Source organism: Lepidochelys kempii, chromosome 14 (genome assembly GCF_965140265.1).
Source record: "Lepidochelys kempii isolate rLepKem1 chromosome 14, rLepKem1.hap2, whole genome shotgun sequence".
Lineage (NCBI taxonomy): Eukaryota > Metazoa > Chordata > Testudines > Cheloniidae > Lepidochelys > Lepidochelys kempii.
The window spans coordinates 10,932,099-10,954,149 of NC_133269.1; the positions used below are offsets into that span (position 1 = coordinate 10,932,099).

Sequence of the window (22,051 nt, forward strand, 5' to 3'; positions counted from 1 at the left end):
ATAACTGAACTAGTCAAACACTGCACCACATTTAGAGATGTGAAACAAGGCTCTTAGAAATTCACCTTACTCTGATGATCATGACACATACAGGTTGTTCTCAGACACCCCTAATACGTCTCTCTAGAAATAAATCACGCTTGTCGCCCCCATTGGGCAATCCTTACTTACCTTGAGTTGCACTTACTCAAACAAGTAGTCTCATACATTTGGTAAAAGCTACTCCATGTGAGGTTTGCAAACTCAGGCCCTGTATATTTCCAAATTATCACACAAAAAGGAGAACATCCGTCTTGTTTACTTTTTAACCCCTAAATATGTTAAATTTCTTGATCAAATAAAAAAGAATCTATTAAACAATCATTACAATTTAACAGCAAATATTACACAAAGTGCTTGCTTCCAGCATTAGCTCGGCTTGTGCATTCAGAATTTTTTTTTCTTGTAATGCAAGAGAGTCTATTTTTATACTGGCCAAAATGTACTCTGTATCTTTTTTCTTTGATCCCAAACCGTTTGTTGAGGATCTTCTCTGCCTATTACATTTCCCTGGCACAGGAGGCCCATGCAGTTAAACCTTTCCATTTTGCTGTCATTTCACTATCAGCTGATCGTGGCAGGAACAAACAGCCTAACCTGGGCTTGCTGCTGTTCTAGCAAAAGTCATGCTGAGCAGGCTACACAGGGCAGTGCCACGTGCCTAAAACACATGGTCATGCAGGCAACAGCCACTCAGAGGAGCCTTCATGGGAGAGTCAATGGGAAGAAGCAGCACTCAGTACGGGGCTTGCTTGATGGCTCTGCTGGTCACTTCCACGTGCTGTCCAAGGTTCAAGAAATTCAGAGGGAGGTGGTGTCCTCAGCCTCTCAGTAAGGGGGCTCATGGCATGGACCATGCACCTAGTCATTGCATTACATCTTAGGAGGAGGTTGAGTGCATATCTGTCTGCTGGGACTATGTAAATCCTTGAATTGTGAAAATTTGTTCTGGAAGAGGAGGGAATATTAAGCTATATGGGAGGGAAAAGGCAAACCAGAATTAAGGGGTGTTAAAACACACCCCTCCTTGGACTAGGCCACTGATTAAGTCACTCTGTATATGGTGTTGAGAGGCTAGATGGATCAAGTGAAAGGCCATGCCTATTTTTGCCTGGTGTCCCTAGTACTGGAACCAGACAGTTAAGAGGAAGAACTGGAAACTTCCCAACGGTAACTCATTTTTGTCATTTCGGTTCAGTATTTATCTGGCAAATAAAGGGGAAGAACTATGTCATGGATTGTGCATGACAGCACTCCATTCCTGCTGTATTCATACACCGAATAAGCAAAAATGTAAGGAAATTCTTCCTACTCCAGCTTCAACTGAGCCCCCTGTGGCCTTACCCACTCTCTACAGACCGCTCATGACAGCTGCACTATCCATTTAAATTACAAAGATGACATATAAAAAGCCAGATGTTAAACAGATGCCTGTGATCACCAACTAGGTATCACCTGATGACAGCAAAGTATTACATTCAACATTCTTCACACAAAAACAGCAAAGTGCAGTTAAACATTCTTTAAACAGCTCCCTAGCCAAATCCAGGTCTGTGTTCCTACTACAGAACAGACAAAGACAACACAAGGTCTGTAAAGATGGAAAACACATAATATGGAGCATCAACAAAATGCGTTCATAGTGAACAAGTTAATTTAAAAAACTAACTTTGTAGAAACATTTTCCTTAAGATGACCATTGATTTAAACCAACTAATCAGAGGTAAGTGCTCCTTATAGCAAAGAGAAAATATTTCCAAGTCCATCGACACATTAGCGAAGGATGTAACATTGCACTGGTGAGTTGAACAGTCACTATGCCTCATTATTAAACAAAATCACAACCAGAATCTAATCTTGCAGCACTCGCTGTATTGGATAGCTCTTGATCCAAATAAAAACTATATCCTTTATATCCAGCCTCCACTTACTCTACTGGGTTGTATTATTATTTTATTCATTCTTCACTCAGAGAGCACATGATAAATTGATGAACCTATCTTTTTGTCAACCATAATGTAAAGATACACAGTCCACTACAAGAAAAGGAGCATTTTTTTCCTAAGGAAAACTAATCCGTTATAATTCTGTACTGTCATATTTACAGTTAAGGTCAGATTAGCTTTGCTGAGCTCAACTAAGTTCCCTGGCAAATATCACTGCACGTTTCTGAATCATTTCCAGTAGTGGTAAAATACATTAGTACTTAGGAGCTAATTGTGTCATTCAAACAATGGTTAAATTTCAGTACACATACATGTGATATGTACTATCATAATTTCAACAATGCATTTTATGTTGCTTGTATATGAATGTTGTATGCATACACATCTCTCAGCCTCTGCCCCACCGCACAAACATGTATATATATACACACACACACAGTACTCACACATGTATGCATGTACTTATTTTAGCACCAACGTATATGGGCCAAATTCTGCTTGTCTTACTCATGGGAGCAGACCCATTTAAACCAATAGCCCATCTGATGGGAGGTGAGCAAGATTTGGCCCTATATATATATATTACCTGCCACACTGCAAGACAGGCAGCACTAAAAACATTACGCAAGATGAAACCCAGACAATGCATGCTGAACACAAAAGAATATAAACATTTTATTATAATTGCGGTAGAGTTATCACCCTGGCATCTTAGTTTTGCCAACACCAATAAGACCATATGAATTGCATTTGTATTGGTTTTGTAATACTTTTTTGAATTCTAATTGGTCCAGCGCCTTGTCATAATAAAATAAATCATGACAACCAAGCAGAAGCCCTTTTGGTAACTAAAAAAAGGAAGCCCACAACTATCAAACTAAGACTTCTTTCTCAAGGCACAATTTTAAAAACAGACTATAAAATCCACATGTAATGTGTAAATGGCATGCCTCCATTCTAATGCTTTTTTACATTATGAATAATAATTTAGCTGCAGCTCATGTGTTCTATATTTCAGAACAGAACATTTGTTTAAGTCTTTTCATAGCAGTTTTAATTGCTATTTTTAAATATTAAAGAGTTTTATATTTTTAAAATATATTTGTAGTCTGATTTTAAAAGTAGATCAAATACTCAAGTCCATGTTGGAATTCTGATGTTTCCTCAAAACAGAGTTTGTGAAAATAGAGATGTTTATAAAATGACGTATGTTAAAATCTATTGACGCAGTGAATTTGCATGGTCTTTAAGAAAGTTACTGCTTAAAAATTTACTTGGTTTTACTCTGCATCCAGTTATAGCACTGAAAAAATATTGTGACTTACAAACATGAACTCAGCTCCTCATCTAGAGAAAAATAAACTACATGATTGTTCGGCAATAGAAGGTGCCATGAAATTTTAAAAACTGCAATCTCAGCTATTTCCCCCCAATCCACCCACCCATCTGCCCGAGATCTGGATTTCTTTTACAACAGTATAAAAAAAAAAAAAGTATCTAGAACTGCATTTGTGAAAAAAGTTTATGAGCCCCAAGAATGTTGCAAACAGCTTGGGGAAAAAACACTAAAGATCAATGCGCTGCAAGAACCATGCAAACAGCTGACCCAGAACTCCAATTACAAATACAATCTGACAGGTGATCATTAAAAGGCTGGCTCACTTTCAGGGGCTTCTGAAAAAAGAATGGCAAGGCATAATCACTTCTTAATTTTGTGTGTGCGCACGTGTGAGAGAGAGAGAGAGAGAAAACACACGTTGTGGGCAAAATGGCTTGTTACAAATATCTCAAGAAAAGTAGGGGTGTTTTTTCTTCTTGCCAACTCTAAGTGTTATTTACTCTGGGAGAGTGGTATCAATTACTGTTAACTCTAAACTCTGAGGCCCCTTAAAACTGAGGGAAGAAACCAGTTTCACAAGAACTAGCCAGTGTCAAGGTGAGTAAATGAAAATCACAGAATAACTTCCCAGCTTGGGCCCAAACCACTGTTCACAGCTTTATATTTTTTAAATAAGAAATAAATTTTGCCAATTCATGTGATTTTTGTACATTTATTTTTCCTCCCAAACTACTGTCATTCTATTTATTTATTTTGCTTCTTTAACAGATGGTTCTAACAAAGGCACTGCATGCTGCGCATGGCAAGTGGTCAACCAGAGGGGAGAGGAGCAGTTTCCTGCTCCCAGCAGCAAAGTTGACTTTCTCAGATGTTGTCTGAGTGTAAGGTCACAATCAAAGTTTAGTAAGAATATGCCACTTTATTTGAAAACATAAGGCTTCTTACTGCTCCATTTCCACCAAACTGTTGATATTTTGCACCAGGTTTCCATCTCTAACACTGGTATAACTCCTTTAGAGATACTAAGGGTCTGCAGTGAAAAATTCCCATTGACATCAAATGGTTTTGAATTAGGCTCTATGATCAAAATCCAGCCTTAAGATGTTTCCTTCTCTGCCTATTGCTTAGAGCAGAATTAGATAAGTTCATGGAGGATAGGTCCATCAATGACTATTAGCCAGGACGGGCAGGGATGCAACACTGCTCTGAGTGTCCCTAGTCTCTTTTTGCCAGAAGCTGGGAGTGGATGACAGGGGATGGATCACTTGGTGATTACCTGTTCTGTTCATTCCCTCTGAAGCACCTGGCATTGGCCAGGGTCAGAAGAAAGGATACTGGGAAGACAGGATTCTGTAGGTTTGTCTCATGTAACTCAACTGAAGTCAATAATTACACTCTGGATTTACACTAGTGTAACAGATCAGAACCTGATGTAAATATTTGTGATTTATGTCTTGCCTGATGTTTAACTATTACTTCTCCATATTTTATTGTGTGTGCTTTTTGCCTGGCATATTACAGGAGTATAGGACATACAATGATATGGCCAACATTACAAACAAGAACCTTCCTCCCTAATATTACCACTGAAATGACAGCTGAATTTTCTTCTGCCTTAATGAATATGGTCCTGTTTACTGTACGAATTCTCTTGCGCTCTTTCTCCCTTTTTCTTCCCCTGTTCATTTTACATTGTGGCATCTGTGTATTACTATTTTTACTTCTGTTTGTATTTTTAGCCTGTCAATAGCTAGGTTACCAGTAGGAAACAGATGACAGGCAATTTTCCATGGAATTCCCACAGATTCTTGACAAAATTTAAGCAAAAATTTCTGCACAGCTGGTTAGCATTTCTCGAGATTATTATTAGGGCTGTCGATTAATCACAGTTAACTCACACGATTAACTAAAAAAAATTAATCGGGATTAAAATAATTAATTGCAATTACTCGCAATTTTAATTGCACGGTTAAACAAAATAGAATACCAATTGAAATTTATTACATATTTTGGATGTTTTTCTACATTTTCATATATATTGTATTCTGTGTTGTAATTGATATCGAAGTGTATATTACTTTTGATTACAAATATTTGCACTGTAAAAATGATAAACAAAAGAAATAGTGTTTTTCAATTCACCTCATACAAGCACTGTAGTGCAATCTCTATCATGAAAGTGTAACTTACAAATATAGATTTTTTTTGTTACATAACTTCACTCATAAACTAAACAATGTAAAACTTCAGCACCTACAAGTCCACTCAGTCCTACTTCTTGTGCAGCCAATCGCTAAGACAAACAAGTTTGTTTACATTTACAGGAGATAATGCTGCCTTCTTCTTATTTACAATGTCAACAGAAAGTGAGAACAGGCATTTGCATGGCACTTTTGTAGCTGGCATTGCAAGGTATTTACTTGCCAGATATGCAAAACATGCGCATGCCCCTTAATCCTTCGGCCACCATTCCAGAGGACATGCTTCCATGCTAATGATGCTCGTTAAAAAAATATTGTGTCAATTACATTTGTGACTGAACTCCTTGGGGGAGAATTGTATATCCCCTGCTCTATTTTACCTGCATTCTGCCATATATTTCATTTTATAGCAGTCTCGGATGATGACCCAGCACATGTTGTTCATTTTAAGAACACTTTCACTGCAGATGTGACAAAACGCAAAGAAGGTACCAATGTGAGATTTCTAAAGACAGCTACAGCACTCGACCCAAAGTTTAAGAATCTGAAGTGCCTTCCAAAATCTGAGAGGGACGAGGTGTGGAGCATGTTTTCCGAAGTCTTAAAAGAGCAACTTTTTTCCGCAAGATGCGGAAACTACAGAACCCAAACCACGAATAAAGAAAAATCAACCTTCTGCTGGTGGCATTTGACTCAGATAATGAAAATGAACATCCGTCGGTCCGCACTGCTTTGGATTGTTATTGAGCAGAACCCGTCATCAGCATGGACGCACGTCCCCTGGACTGGTGGTTGAAGCAAAAAGGGACATATGGATCTTTAGCACATCTGGCACCTAAATATCTTGCGATGCCGGCTACAACAGTGCCATGAGAACACCTGTTCTCACTTTCGGGTGACATTGTAAACAAGAAGCAGGCAGCATTATCTCCTGCAAATGTAAACAAACTTGTTTGAATGATTGGCTGAACAAGAAGTAGGACTGAGTGGACTTGCAGGCTCTAAAATTGTACATTGTTTTATTTGTGAATGCAGATTTGTTTGTTTATACATAGTTCTACATTTGTAAGTTCAACTTTCATCACAAAGAGATTGTACTACAGTTCCTGAATTAGGTGAATTGAAAAATATGATTTCTTTTGTTTTTTTACAGTGCAAATACTTGTAATAAAAAATATAAAGTGAGCACTGTACACTTTGTATTCTGTGTTGTAATTGAAATAAAAATATTTGAAAATGTAGAAAACATCCAAAAATATTTAAATGGTATTCTATTTTTGTTTAGCAGTGCGATTAATCACGTGAATAATCTTTTTAATCGTGCAATTAATCATGATTAATTTTTGTAATCGCTTGACAGCCCTCATTATTATTATTATTGCCCCTGCCAACGACTTGCTTCATGCTGGACTTCTCTATGTTGCCAGTGTCAATCATGTGGTCAGAAATAATTATTTACTTTTTTTCATTTGTTTGCCTGGCTCATTTAAGAGCCCCTAGGGAAGGTCTTACGGCTGATTACCTGGTCTGACTGGGCTCTGCATGCAATTTTGAGACACCATGCCCGGATGGACTGATGTAGATGCCCTGCTGCTGAGGTCCATGACAGAGGGTGCTGCTGAGGTAGCTTGCTGGAGATTTGGCTGGTGTGGACTGTGGTCATGTTGGGCTGGACTGGGTGGAATTCCATTTTCCGAGAGGAATTCTTCCAGGTCCATGTATTCCAACTGGAAAGTGTCTCCATCGTATGGCAGGGTCTTGTCCCATAACGTTGGCCCCAAGAAAGCTGACTGTGGGACTGAGGCGCTGGTGCTGTCATCATCTAGCTTCTTTTCTTTGTCTTTTTCTTTACCAAATGCTTATAAAAAACACAATAAAGATGTAAGTGCTGAGTAGTTAATTATTATTTTCAAGAAGATATTTTCCACTGTCTCCTGTTTTAAGAACCTAACATCTCATCACATACACAAGTCCTTTGATTCTTTTCATCTTGCACAGAATTAAAAGGTCGAACCAAATGACCATGAACTGAATGTAGGCATATTTTCATCAGTTCGGTCTATTTTTAGTTAACAATTCAGCAGCATTCAGTGTGAGCTTTAAATAAATGCTCACAGATTTCTTGAGAGTGTCTGTACTAATCCACAAAGCAAGTTATAGGGCAGATGTTGCCAGGTATTTTATTGTGTTTGAAAGGAACAGTTTTCATCTAAAACCCCCAAATATCTTAACATTATTAAATAAAAGGGCCCAATCCTGCAGTCCTTAAACAACAAATCAGCCATTGAGCTGGAGTTGTTTTGCTTGCTTTGAGGTTGCAGAATCGGGCCCATAATAAGTAATAACACAATATATCTATCGTCTGTAGAATTCAAAATAATGTTAAGCTACTTCATTTTCTGCTGTATATGTTTACAATAATGATTAAAATATGTTCGGATAAATACACTCGAGAGATGTAAAAACAGGTAAATAAATTAAGAAAAATCCTAGACTGAAATATTAAGAATCCACTAATTGTAAAACAACATAACCAAGTGCCCTTATTCACTCTTACTTTGGAAAATGCTTTAAACTCCTACTAAAAATTAACAAGACACTATTATACCATACATTTTAAGAAGAAGATTTAGCCCCTTGATTTGCTAGAGTCTAAATTATTATAGTTTTTTTTCCTATTTATATTCCCTTTAGGAACAGAATCCATAGATGTTGCAGGAAGTATGTACGTTTTCTAAGTAACACACACTTTTGTAATAAAAACACACTTGATAAAATCCTATTATATTTGCATTATTTTGTCATCCCCCAAAAGTGTAAGCTGCAACTTTTCAGCTTTAAAATTCTTATTAGTTACTATTCACACAAACACGTTTTACACACGTTCATTAAAAAGAGGGTGCAAAGTCAGGAAATAAAATGGTCACAAACCCCCTCCTCCCCCCCCCCAAAATGCTCAAACGTCAGTCACCCAGAATATATACTCATTTCTGGAAGGAAATTGTGAAGATGTGCTGTCTGCTCCTTCCTAATAAGTCCGTCTTCATTCAGTACAGATGGAATTTATTTTATTTATTTTCTGAAGACATACAATTTAGTGCCCGTCACCTAGCTAGAAAGAGATTGCTATGTATTGATTCAAAAGAAAGACAGCTGTCTTTCATTACTTATTGGTCATGCTTATTATTCGTATCATACTATCTTTATCTAAAGAATAGAAGTATTCGAATCTCCTTGCAAAACCTAATTTTTCCTGGGATTTACAGCTGAACGGTAGGCAGGTTTCTTCCTATTTATATCTGCTTTTCTAACTCTGCAGAACTCTCAAGAGGAAATGTATTGAACAGATGAAACAGTGGAATTCGGCACTGGAAACGCAGACGCTTGGCACTATCGTCCTGACCTGCATGCACTTGGGACTAACGAGTTACAATATTACGTTGCATTTAACATTCCTGTGACTCGCCCCCCCTAAAAACAATTTATACACAAGCAACTTTCTGCGCCTCACCGTCTTCGTGATTCAGCGGCAGCTTGAGCGGGTTCTCCAGCAGGGATTTCAGCACCCCATAAGTCGGAGGTAGGAAAGTTGGGTTCAAAGGGAGAGGTCGAGACATTTTCTCTGTCGCCTTTCAAATAAAAGAAGACTAAAAATCTCCAGAAGCTGTAGCTCACGAAAGCTTATGCTCAAACAGAGTTGTTCGTCTCTAAGGTGCCACCAGTCCTCCTTTTCTTTTTGCGGATACAGACTGACAGGGCTGCTACTCTGACATAGAAATCCTCAGTGTCGCTGGAGCCGGGGGCGGGGGGGGGAGAAGTTACAGCTCGTTGGAGCAGGCCTGGCCAGAGCTACCCCAGCCTCTTCTGCTCTTGCCCCCTTTCTCACACACCAACCCAACAACAACAACAACACAGGCAGCTGCTTCCTCCGCCCAGGCACACACCGCTCAGACCATTCGCCCAGCCATGTGCAGACAGGCACTGCCAAGAATGACGTCAAAGCCCAGCACCGCTCCAGGGATAGCTGGCAGCTCCTCCCCCCGCTGGTCTAAGTCCCCACGGATACAGTTACAATGCAATTGCGTTTCCTGTCACCACCTTAATGCATTTTCCACGTGCGCGTGCGTGCGCGCGCGCTGTGATTTACTTTATTTTAGGTTTCAGAGGAGCAGCCCTGTTAGTCTGTATCCGCAAAAAGAAAAGGAGGACTTAGAGACTAACCAATTTATGTCAGCATAAGCTTTCGTGAGCTACCGCTCACTTCATCGGATGCATGCAGTGGAAAATACAGCAAGGGGATTTTATATACACAGAGAACATGAAACAATGGGTGTTACCATACACACTGTAACCAGAGTGATCAGGTAAGGTGAGCTATTACCAGCAGGAGAGAAAAAAACCCTTTTGTAGTGATAATCAAGGTGGGCCATTTCCAGCAGCTGACAAGAACGTGTGAGGAACAGTGGAGGCGGGGAGGAAATAAACATGGGGAAAGAGACTGCTGACTTGGAATTAATTTGCAAACTGGACACCATTAAATTAGGCTTGAATAAAGACTGGGAATGGATGTGTCATTACACAAAGTAAAACTATTTCCCCATGTTTATTTTTCCCCCTACTGTTCCTCACACGTTCTTGTCAACTGCTGGAAATGGCCCACCTTGATTATTACTACAAAAGGTTTGTTTTTTTCTCTCCTGCTGGTAATAGCTCAGCTTACCTCATCACTCTCATTACAGTGTGTATGGTAACACCCATTGTTTCATGTTCTCTGTATATTGTGACAGGTTCGGGCCAGATGGCTATAGGAGAGTAACAGAAGGCAGATATATAAGCCCCAGGCTAAGTAGGTCCCTTTTCCCTGGATAAGGTACAGGGAAGGTTTTTTTTTTTTTTTTTTGTAACACAGCTAAAGCAAATTTATTTTAAAGTATTAATGGGGAATTTTTGTGACATTTGCTCAATCCTACCAAGGATATACAGTCTCATGTGTGTGTATTGTGACAGGGTCGGGCCAGATGGCTACAGGAGAGTAATAGAAGGCAGATATATTAGCCCCAGGCTAAGTAAGTCCCTTTTCCCTGGATAAGGTACAGGGAAGGTTGCAGAACAATCAGGAACCTTCTGGAGACAATTAAGACAGGCTGATTAGAACACCTGCAGACAATCAAGAAGCTGCTACAATCAATTAAGGCAGGCTAATCAGGGCACCTGGGTTTTAAAAAGGAGCTCACTTCAGTTTGTGGTGTGCATGTGAGGAGCTGGGAACAAGAGGCACTAGGAGCTGAGAGTGAGAACGCGGACTGTTGGAGGACTGAGGTGTACAAGCATTATCAGACACCAGGAGGAAGGTCCTATGGTGAGGATAAAGAAGGTGTTGGGAGGAGGCCATGGGGAAGTAGCCCAGGGAGTTGTAGCTGTCACACAGCTGTTCCAGGAGGCACTCTAGATAGCTGCATTCCACAGGGCTCTGGGCTGGAACCTGGAGTAGAGGGCGGGCCCGGGTTCCCCCCAAATCCTCTCAACTCCTGGTCAGACACAGGAGGAGTCGACCTGGACTGTGAATTCAGAAAAACGGCCAAGCTGAGGGCTGCCGTGAAACTCCAAGGCGAGCAAATCCGCCAATAAGCGCAAGACCCACCAAGGTAGAGCAGGAACTTTGTCACAGTATATAAAATCCCCCTACTGTATTTTCCACTGCATGCATCCGTTGAAGTGAGCTGTAGCTCACGAAAGCTTATGCTCAAATAAATTTGTTAGTCTCTAAGGTGTCACAAGTCCTCCTTTACTTTTTTTTAGGGGTCATCGAGCCCAATTCTGCCCTCAGTTATCCTAGTGGAATCAATTCCCCACTTGCTATTTCTGCAGAAGGGAGCGCACCCTTGGGCAGCAATAATGTTGCCTACATACCACCATCCATTTATTACTTTGTGACTCTCTCTCTCTCTCCCCATTGATCCCCGGCTTGCACTGGAGGGTTCCAAGCAGTGTTCAATTAGCTTCCACAGTAACCAGGAGGAATGTGAATGAGTTTGAATGTTTGACCTGTCCTGATGCATCAGAGCAGGAGAACATGCCCAGAGCATACCTGGAACAAAAAAAACTTTCACACACGCACAGCAGCTTAAATGCAAATATCAACATTGCAGTGGGACTCATCAGACAAGGGTGAGAGGATTACTTAGGTGCCTATCCGATGAGGTGTTGACACCCTCCTTCCCCAAGCTTCCACTGCATTTGAAGAGGAAAATATATACTGTAGTATTGTCAACCCCAAGCACGCAAAAATCATGGGTCAGCCCACCAAAAATACCCAAACAAAAACAGTTGGCTTAACATTTATGAGCTTAAAAAATACATTTTGGATTCTCTTTATTTGTCTTTAGATTTTTGAGCCTTTAGGGTCCATTTTTTTCCAGCTCTTCTCTGCAACACTAAAGGAAAAACAGCAAATACTGCAGGACTCAGGAGACAACTGAAAGAGCTGGAAACACTGAAAAGATAAGTGAAAGCAGCTGGAGCAGTTGCAAATGAGATCCGCTCATAGCTAGGACAGAACAGAATGCTGCTGATTTGGAAGCAGGTGATTCCTTTTGTCGTTAATTTTTCCTACCTGGGAACATTCCTGTACCTGTTGGTTCACACTCCAACCAGGGCTTCACTCCCTGTTGTGGAATTTGAAGGACCAAGTATATCTAGCTCTTGGCAGTTGCCAATAGAACAGCGCTTTCAAACTCTGCAGCTAAGCGGGTCCCTCCCTCCACCCCAAAGTCAGTAACAAACATAAAAATTCTTGTTTGTAACAAAGTTTAGTTCAATGGACTGAGAGACATTTTTACAGTGAACACCCAAAAAAAAAAAACCCCAATAGTTTTTACACTGCAGTCTCATTTTGTTGACACATGAGAATGCTAGATGAGGTGTGGGTGAAGTGACATTATATTTATCTAAAAAAGAAAAGGAGGACTTGTGGCACCTTAGAGACTAACCAATTTATTTGAGCCTAAGCTTTCGTGAGCTACAGCTCACTTCATCGGATGCAGCTTATGCTCAAATAAATTGGTTAGTCTCTAAGGTGCCACAAGTCCTCCTTTTCTTTTTGCGAATACAGACTAACACGGCTGTTACTCTGAAACCTATATTTATCTAGTCTATTTATGAAGCACCCAAATCATTCTGGTATCTAGGTACTAACCATGGTACCACAATTTCACACAACAGCTTTTTTATTTTGTAGCTTTCATGTATTTAGAGATGAAAGAGCCCTAACTGATCTTTTAGTTCATCTTGCTTCCAGTAAAGGATTGCTCCTTCCAGCACACACTGTGGAAGACTAGTCTACAGATTTCACCATTAGGAAGGTTTCTTGATATCCTATCTATATTTTCCTGAGGGGCTTTTCCATCTTTAATTTCTGTGACCCTACTCTCAGTTACAGCCCCCTTTTTTTTTGGTCCACATAGGTTTTCACCCCTCATCACTGGATCAGAGCACTTACTATGTTTGCCATTTTTAAACAGTTCCACTCTACCCTTGGTGTTTATACTCTTCAAATACCTGTAATCGCTTATCTTTTACTTCTCCTCCTGGTTGGTTATCACTTAGCCAAGTTGTACTTTCCCTTATTTCGGCCTATTAAACTTTCCTCAGACTCAGTTGCTTAATTATTTCACATTTGTTACATACCTAAAAAAAGAAAAATTATATTCTCCCTGATCTATTCATTTCTTTACAAAGATTTACACATTACATTTTCATAACCTCTTTGCTTTTGAATGGTCATTATTGAAAAAACATATTAAAAGGGTGTCTGTCTATTATCTAGGCACTTTGATGGGTATTTATACAAACAGTCCCGCTAAAATTAGCAATAACCCACAAGCGCTCAATAAATCTCAACCTTGAACCAAGAGAGTATGAGAGTGTTGGCCTAGACAAAATCTAGGGATTTAAAGTGATCATCTGATGTTTCAGAGAAAGTGTAGCATTAACATAATTAAGGAAAACAATTAAAAAGAGGATATGAAAGAACCATGACATGGCACAGAGCCACAGTTTGAGATTAGAGATGTTTTAAGGAGTAACATGATAATAGCAGCACAGCATATTACAAGCCACCCAACGAGAAAGAATGACTGGATTATTAAATGATTGCACACATGGCAATAGTGCGTAAAATGGCCAAATTGCTAGTTACTGGAGACTTTAATTACATAAGTACAGAGTAAACGACATTAAGAGGAGGAAAATGATTGGCAGTGTTGCTTACATATCTGGTACAGGAATGATTTTCTATTCAATATGTGCATAAATAAGAAAGGGAACCTTTATGAGATTTGGTATTAAGCAACTATGAGGATGAACAGAAATATAAGATGCAAAGGTAATGGAGAATCTGGGAACCACCAATAACAAACAATATTAATTTGGAATTAGGATATAAAAGCTCAAGAAGGACGAGAAAAACTATTCAACTTTATTACGGTTATTATCCACCTAATGCAAAATATACTCAGTAAAATCTGATGAAATAGGATATTGAATTAACTATAATAAGACCCAAGCTTGTCTCTTTCATTATTTGACACCATGAAGCGTGAAAAACTCCTAGGAACAAATTGTGTCTAGACCTGCATAAGTGTAGGACAGAAAGTAGCAACAAAACAGTCTAGGGGCCATGTATAATCCCAGTCTTTGAGTTCCCAGCATGCAGGGACTGGAAATTAACTCGAAGGGAAAAGTCATTCCCTCCCATCTATGGACCAGCCAGCAGAGCTGGGCCAGCATCCAGGGAAAACATGCTGCACAAGTATGTAGCACTTAGTTCTGTGCTTCCAGATGCATAATCTTCTCCCCCTTCTTAGGATATGTCTACACTCCAAGCAAGGGGTGCGATTCCGAGCTCGCACAGATATACTTGTGCTAGCTCTCACCTGAGCTAGCAGGCCATAAATAGGAGTGAAGCCACAGTACCCGGGCAGCAGCGGCACGGGTGAGCCGCTCCAAATATACACCCATGCGGTTCAGGTGGGTTTGTGCTGGGGGTGGCTAACCCCTGCTGCCGGTGCTACTGCAGCTATGCTGCTATTTGTAGTGTGCGAGCTCAGACGAGAGCTAGTGAGAATATGGCCACACGAGCCGGGAGTCACAGCCCTCGCTCATAGTGTAGATGGAGCCTAACAAAGGTAATCAGCTGAAGCAACAGTTCTGCCACACAGGTTATTTATATCACACAGACAGCCCCCTGACAGGGGCAAATCACTGAGATGCTTTTCAGAATTATCCAGTACGGGTCATCAGTACTCATGCTCACTGGCTATAGTTCATCTCTAGTCAGACCACATCCTATTTCCGACAGTGGTTGTTGACAGATGCTGCATAGGAAGCTCTAAAACTAATTATGCAATAATCGAGCTGGATTCTACATACAGTTCCACATACAGTCAAAAGGCAGTTTGTTTTGAATATTTATTCCTACTAGATTCACCAAGAGAAAAAACTTAATTGTATAGAATGACAGAAGACCAGAGCAGATCACTATTTTTCCATAAAGAAAACTTTTTGTTTGCTTCCCAGGTAAAAATTAAGTCAGTTAGTGAATGTTTATGTTCCTTTTCCAGGTGTTTTCAATCACAAAACCTTGGGTCAGCATAAAAAGTGTCCAAGGATGCTATTTTTCAAACTGAGTTCAGCCAAGTTAGTATAAATCCATATTTTTTTGAGGCCCTGCTTTCTGATAACTCTTTCCCTTCTCTAGGTGATTCCCTTCATCTAGGTGATTTGAAAAATTAAACACATGAAGCTTTCCACTTCTTCTGAAGAGCCCATCTATACTACAAGTCTAACCATCCCAGTTCACACCTAAGACACGGCCTTTTAACCTAAGGTTTTCTTTTGCATTTAGGTGGGACAACATAGCTATAGACCTGTGTTGAGGACTAATGACCTAAATTATAACACAGTCCTATAACAAGTGTTAGTGTAAATGGGCTCTAATAAATCTGTAGCCGTTTTAAAATCTTGCAAACCACATTATCCACTTTACATGGACTAAAGGCTGCAGTATGAACAGGATTTTACATGTAGATATTTCCAGTTCCACAGTTTCTGGTCCAAAGTTTGATTCCATTCACCTTTCTCCCCATATTCCTCATGATGGAAATGCCCTCTGTTATTTCCTCTTCCTGCCGTATCTGTCTGCTGCCTCTGTCACCATTAATTCATGGTAAGAACAGGAGCAATCAGAAACAGGCGTTAGTCTCTTCAGCTTCTACTATGTGGGATATAGCTGTGGTGCAAAGAACAGCGTATGTGAAGATATTACTGAAGCATTGAGCACAGGGTTATGAGTTCAGTCCTTGAGGGGGCCATTCAGGGATCTGGGAAAAAAATTGGGTTTTGGTCCTGCTTTGAGCAGGGGGTTGGACTACATGACCTCCTGAGGTCCCTTCCAACCCTGATATTCCATGAAGTAATTTACTATTATGCTCGACCATATTAGGACGGGTAATGGGCCTTACTTTTATTATCATCAGAGACAAATCCTAAATGGATGTAGCCTCTTTGCAGGTCAAATGCCACCCGGATCATCTTATGCCTATCATTGCCGGTCTTATTGTGCCACCAACATTTTTCATGACGACGTGCTCGCTGGCCATTGAGCAGTATTCCTTTGTCAGTGCACTTTGAGATTTGTTAGTCTTCCGTATCAATAACATATCCATCCTCTGAGAGCTGCCAAGCCTGGAGGCAGTTGTTGGGGTCAGCTAAGAAAATCCTCATTGCTGATCTTGTCCTGCCACTTAATACAGAGTTTTGCATAATGACAGGTTTCAGAGTAACAGCCATGTTAGTCTGTATTCGCAAAAAGAAAAGGACAAGTACTCCTTTTCTTTTTGTCAATACAGAGTTGTTGACAGAGACAAGGAGAATTGAAAATGTCAATATGTGGCTCATCAGCCTGTCTCAGTCCCCGTGTTTCACTGCCATACAATGAATATGAGACAATCGCTATGGTTCTGCTCGGCTGGTATTTGTTTTCCTTCCTGACAAACTGTCCAACGATGTTGAACAATGTCTTCGTGTCATTCTATGCTGCTGAGGTCTTGCATCCGTTGCCATTTTGTCTATACATTTTCATTTGTCTTTCCGAGCACTTTGGGGGGCCTCTTTGTTCTTTACAGCATTTTCTCTCCTGGAGTCAGTGTGTCTGTGTTCTTGTTCTTGCTTGATTTACTTTCAGTTTAATTTTGCATCTTTCATCTATTTTCTGCCATGTACCCTCAGATAACCCATTCCTTATGGTGTTTCTTCCTGAATCCCAGCAAGTTTCAGTGAGAGCTTCCTTTACCTGTTTCCATTTGCCTTCTACTGTTCCATCATTTTAATCTTTAGTGCTTGATATCTATTTGCTTGCGCAATTCTAAACTCTTGTCATACTGTCATCTGTTTTAGCTTGGTGATGTTATAAGATCTGATGTTCAGATTTCTTTTTTGTTCTTATTTTTATTCTCAATTTCGTTCTCACTAGTGTGGTCCATTCCCATATCTGCCCTGTTCCTGTTACATATATCGTCTAACGTTCTTCTACATTTGTGCCGAATTGTAATGTGATCAATTTGTTTCTCAGTTCTGTGATCTGATCACCTCCAGGTTATCTTATAATTAGTATGTTGAGGGAAGATATCTCCTCCAATGCCCATATCATTCCACAAAAATCAGCGACCAGTGCACCATTTTTGTTACTTTCACCACGGCCTTGTTTCCCCATAATTACTTCCTTGCCAGTGTAGTAGCTCCTAACTTTAGCATTCATGCCTTCAGTTACTAGGAGGACTTCTATGAGCAGCTACAGAGTATAGTAGATGACATCCTGAAAAAAAAGAGAAGTTTTCTTTTCCCTTTTGGCTAGCGTGATTTGTTTGAGCATAACATTGAATAATGCATACTTTCTGGAAGAAAAACAAATATCAAATGACCAGTCCAAGACAAGAAGGGCAACTTCACAACAAAGACATTAGAACAATTAAATGTATGGAGGGAGTATTTTAGTCAACTATTGAATGGCGACCCAGCAGTCAATCCCCCAGACACAGAAGGAGGAGAAGATCTGGATGTCAGCCTAAGATTTATCCCCAGAGTAGAAGTAGAGAGGGCAGTGGAAAGGCACAAGGTCCAGATAACATCCCAGTGGAGGTTCTCAAGGCAGACTTGAAGAACACAATAGATAGTTTGATAGGCCTCTTACAAAAGATATGGGAAAATAAAAGAAAATACCAAATGAGTGGGAAAAGGGTCATATAGTGAATCTGCCAAAGAAAGGAGACCTCAGTCAGTGAAAAAACTGGAGGGGTATTCTAATGATGGCAGTCCTAAGTAAAGTTTGCATTATTCTTGACAGAATAAAGAAAGCAGTAGATTCAAGGTTAGACAAGAATAGATGAGGGTTTAGACAGGATAAATCATGTATAGGTCACATAGTAACCCTATGCATCAACACAGAACTGTTGATTGAATGGCAGTCACCACTTTACACAAATAGTATAGATTTCAGAAAAGCTTTTCATAGAGTGGAACTTGCTACACCACTTTGGAATTCCCCAGAAATTTGTGATCATTCAGAACTTCTATGAAAATATGACATTCCAAATAATACATAAACGTGAACTAAGTAAGCCATTCAAGGTTACTACTGGCATGAGATAAGGATGTCTTATGTCACTCATGATCTTTTTACTGGTAATAAATTTGAGTAATGAGAGAGACCACAGAACAACCCAGGGGCATACAATAGAGTTTCATGCAGAAGTTGGAAGACCTTGACTTTGCAGATGACATCAGCTTGCTATCCAGTCCCATACCTATAGAGACATGCAGACCAGACCAAATGATCTTCAGGCCTAGGCACAATTAATAGGGTTGAAAGTCAATACCGAGAAAACTAAAACCATGAGAATCAACACACTACAGGAAACACCAATAACACTTTCTGGGACTGACACAGAAGAGGTCTGATATTTCACATGTCTTGGCAGTATTGTAAGTAAAACGGTGGAACAGATGAAGGCACAAAAGCCAGATATGCCTTCACAACTGTAAAGCTGCTCTGGAGAAACACAAAATTTGCCCTGCAAAACTAAACTTTGAATATATAACACCATTGTAAAGTCTGTCTTATTATATAGGGCTGAAACTTGGAGACTTATTAAGACCTTACTATCTAAACAACCAGTTTTCATAAACAGCTCCCCATAGACCAATCCTAAATATTAGATGGCCAGAAGAAAATCACAAACAAAGGACTCTGGAGGAGGATAAAACTGAAACCGATAGGACAGAAAATTATGGAATGAAAATGGAGATGGCTAGAACACAGAAGGAGGAAAAACCTGAATAACATAACAAAACAGGCACTGGACTGGAATCTCCCAGGCAAGAGGTGATAGGGTAGACCAAGGTTAACAAGGAAATGCAAAATAGCAGTGGAACTGAAAGCTACCAAAATTACATAGGAAGAAGCTAAGACTGCAGTGAGAACCTGCAAAGATGGAAGGCAGTGGTGAAAGGCCCTATGTTCTGCCTGGAATGAAGAGGCATAAATCAGTAAATCAACCATTGTTCTATAGATCCACAGCTTTGTAGTAAACATGATGTCAGGTCATCTCCACAGAGGCCCAGACCACAGCAGCAGCTGCTGCTATACAAGTGTCCACATAATTTGAGCATTCTCAACACTGGCTATGACACTTCTCAAGTATTTGACAGTGACCATCTGGACAGATTAATACTGAGCTGGTTGTAATCTAGAGTTGGCAGTTGATTGATGGTAATAGCCAGGGATTTACTTTTATCTGGATTAATAACCAGACTAATGCAGGCTGTTTCTTGCCTGAACAAATTGGCCCTCGGCTACAGTGATTTACCAGACTGAGCCAACAAGACAATATCATTGGCATATTCAAGGTCTTGAAGCAATATGGTGCTCATCTCAATACCAACAGATGCCTCCTCAAGCTTATCCATCAACCAACCAATGCCAATATTGAATGATGGTGACAAGATGCAATCTTGCCAAATTCCCCTGGAAATAGAAAACCATGCCTTCTATCTACCATTAACTCAAAACACGGGTTTTCCATTCCATTACTGTATAGAGCTGATCTATCAATAACACTAGCTTCCCAGGGATGCCAGGTTGCCTTATCAGATCCTAGGAGCTGGCTCGATGCACTGAATCAAAGGCCTGACAGACCTCTATAAAAAGTGTAGTGCATGGCTTATTGAATACAGCCATCTTCTCCAGAAGATGTCTGAAGGTGAAAGGTCTGCTTGCTACTGGACTGATCAGGTCTAAGGCTGCACTTACTAGCCTGGCTTTTCTCTATTTCAAGATACGAACAGGGAAGAGAAGAGTATCAGAGGGGCAGGGACTGAAAGGAGCATAATACCTCTGTAGTTGCTATATTTGGCCTTTTTGAACAGAAATAGAATTACACCCTCCTGTCATAACAGATTACACTAATGCACCTGATGGTCTGGAAGAGCCCATGCAGCTGTCATATAACAATACTTTCCCTTGACTTCAGCAACTCAGGGGTCCTTTCCCAGGCTTCAGCTCACAGACTGCAATCCGGGTCTCTTCTTGGTTGAAGGAAAGTGGCTCTGCTGGAATTTCTTGCCAGAAGAGGGATAGTTGGCAGGAGACAATCAAGGAGTGTCTTGAAATGAGCTTCCCATCGATAGAACTGCTCTTGCAGCTGCCGTCTGACGTCCTGAGTCTTTGCTGGACAAGCTGTTGCCGTCTTCCACCATAGTCACCACAAAGCTGAAGAGATGCTGTGGAGATGGTGCTGGGCAACAGCCAGGTCTGAACAGATGGCCTGAGTTGACCACCGGGATTCCTTATCTTCTGCAATAACTAGACGACATTCCAGAGTCAAACCCATTCGGCCTTTGCTTTCGCGCTCACTCGACGTGTCTTTCAACAGCTCGGGTTATACAAATACCACATTACTCATTTCCAAATGCAGATGTGCCTAATTCTACATAGCAGACCTGTCGCTAATAATTCAGTAAATGCTGGGTCCTGGTTGTCTCTTGAAAAAGTAACTAGGTTGCAGGCGCCCATCACCATACTGTCAAAGTGGAAGTGGGCACACTTGAGAAGCAAACCTTCCTCTCTTGTAAAACAAGTGCAATGTCATTGGTGGCCATAGAATTAGACCGGCTGATGTTTCTTTACCTACCCCGCTAAGCCCCTAGATAATTCGAAGTGAAATCATTATCTCATGCTCCCATGGAGGAAGGGAGACCAGGGGGTTCCAGGGGGAGGGGTCCCCGCGCGCTGGTGGAGGCAGGATTCCTACAGGACCAGGAAGTTAGCCTTCCCACCAGGCTGCTCAGAAGCTGCCCGACCGAATCATATTGGACCGGCTCGGGAAGACGCGAACCTAAGAGTCGCGCTCTGGTTGCGAGCCGCGCGGGCGTCCCCGTCACATGGGAGCCCCGCCTGCGTCCAGGCGGCGGGCGCTCGGCAGGGATCACGTGGGAGCGCGGAGTGACCTACTTTGGGCCAATGGCGAGGGGCCCAGTCGGGGCTTCGCTCGTCGGCGTCTGGGGGCCCCGCTGGGGAAGCTCCCGCGCGGCGCGGTCGGGGGTTCCAGCCAGGGAGGGGACAGTAGGGGGGTTCCAGGGGGCAGCGGGGGACGGTGGGGGGAGAGCAGGGGGTGGGTGTTTGGGGCGGGGGATGATGTTTGGGGAGCGGGGAAGGGACGGTGTGGGGTGGGGTGGGTGTTCGGGGGAGAGCAGGGGATGAAGTTGGGGAACGGGGACGGGATGGTGTTTGGGGAGTTGGGGGCAGCAGGGGTTGGTGTTTGGGGGGCAGGGGACAGCGGGGGATGGTGTTTGGGAAACGGGGTGATTGGGGAGCAGGGAACAGCAGGGGATGATTGGGGAACGGGGGTAGTAGACGGTGTTTGGGGAGTTGGGGGGCAGCAGGGGTTGGTGTTTGGGGAGGAGAGGACAGTGGGGGATGATTGGGGAACGGGGGCAGGGGATGGTGTTTGGGGAGGGGGGATGGTGTTTGGGAAACGGGGTGATTGGGGAGCAGGGAACAGCAGGGGATGATTGGGGAACGGGGGCAGGGGATGGTGTTTGGGGAGGGGGGATGGTGTTTGGGAAACGGGGTGATTGGGGAGCAGGGAACAGCAGGGGATGATTGGGGAACGGGGGTAGTAGACGGTGTTTGGGGAGTTGGGGGGCAGCAGGGGTTGGTGTTTGGGGAGGAGAGGACAGTGGGGGATGATTGGGGAACGGGGGCAGGGGATGGTGTTTGGGGAGGGGGGATGGTGTTTGGGAAACGGGGTGATTGGGGAGCAGGGAACAGCAGGGGATGATTGGGGAACGGGGGTAGTAGACGGTGTTTGGGGAGTTGGGGGGCAGCAGGGGTTGGTGTTTGGGGAGGAGAGGACAGTGGGGGATGATTGGGGAACGGGGGCAGGGGATGGTGTTTGGGGAGGGGGGATGGT

General features: G+C 41.8%; 1 protein-coding gene across 2 annotated transcripts in view; it reads right to left on the bottom strand.

Annotated features, from left to right (window-relative positions):
• HLF (HLF transcription factor, PAR bZIP family member) overlaps nt 1-9,566 on the bottom strand; it is a 45,010-nt gene extending 35,444 nt beyond the window's left edge. The window contains exons 1-2 of one of the 2 annotated variants that reach the window (XM_073311844.1): nt 9,037-9,566; nt 7,048-7,383 (exon numbers count right to left, since the gene is read on the bottom strand). In XM_073311844.1, coding sequence (XP_073167945.1) covers nt 7,048-7,383; nt 9,037-9,142 — 442 coding nt within the window. In that variant the 5' untranslated portion in view covers nt 9,143-9,566. The remainder of the gene's footprint in view (nt 1-7,047; nt 7,384-9,036) is intronic. The other variant, XM_073311843.1, reaches the window with a different exon arrangement.
• Between the last annotated feature and the right edge of the window lie 12,485 nt (nt 9,567-22,051).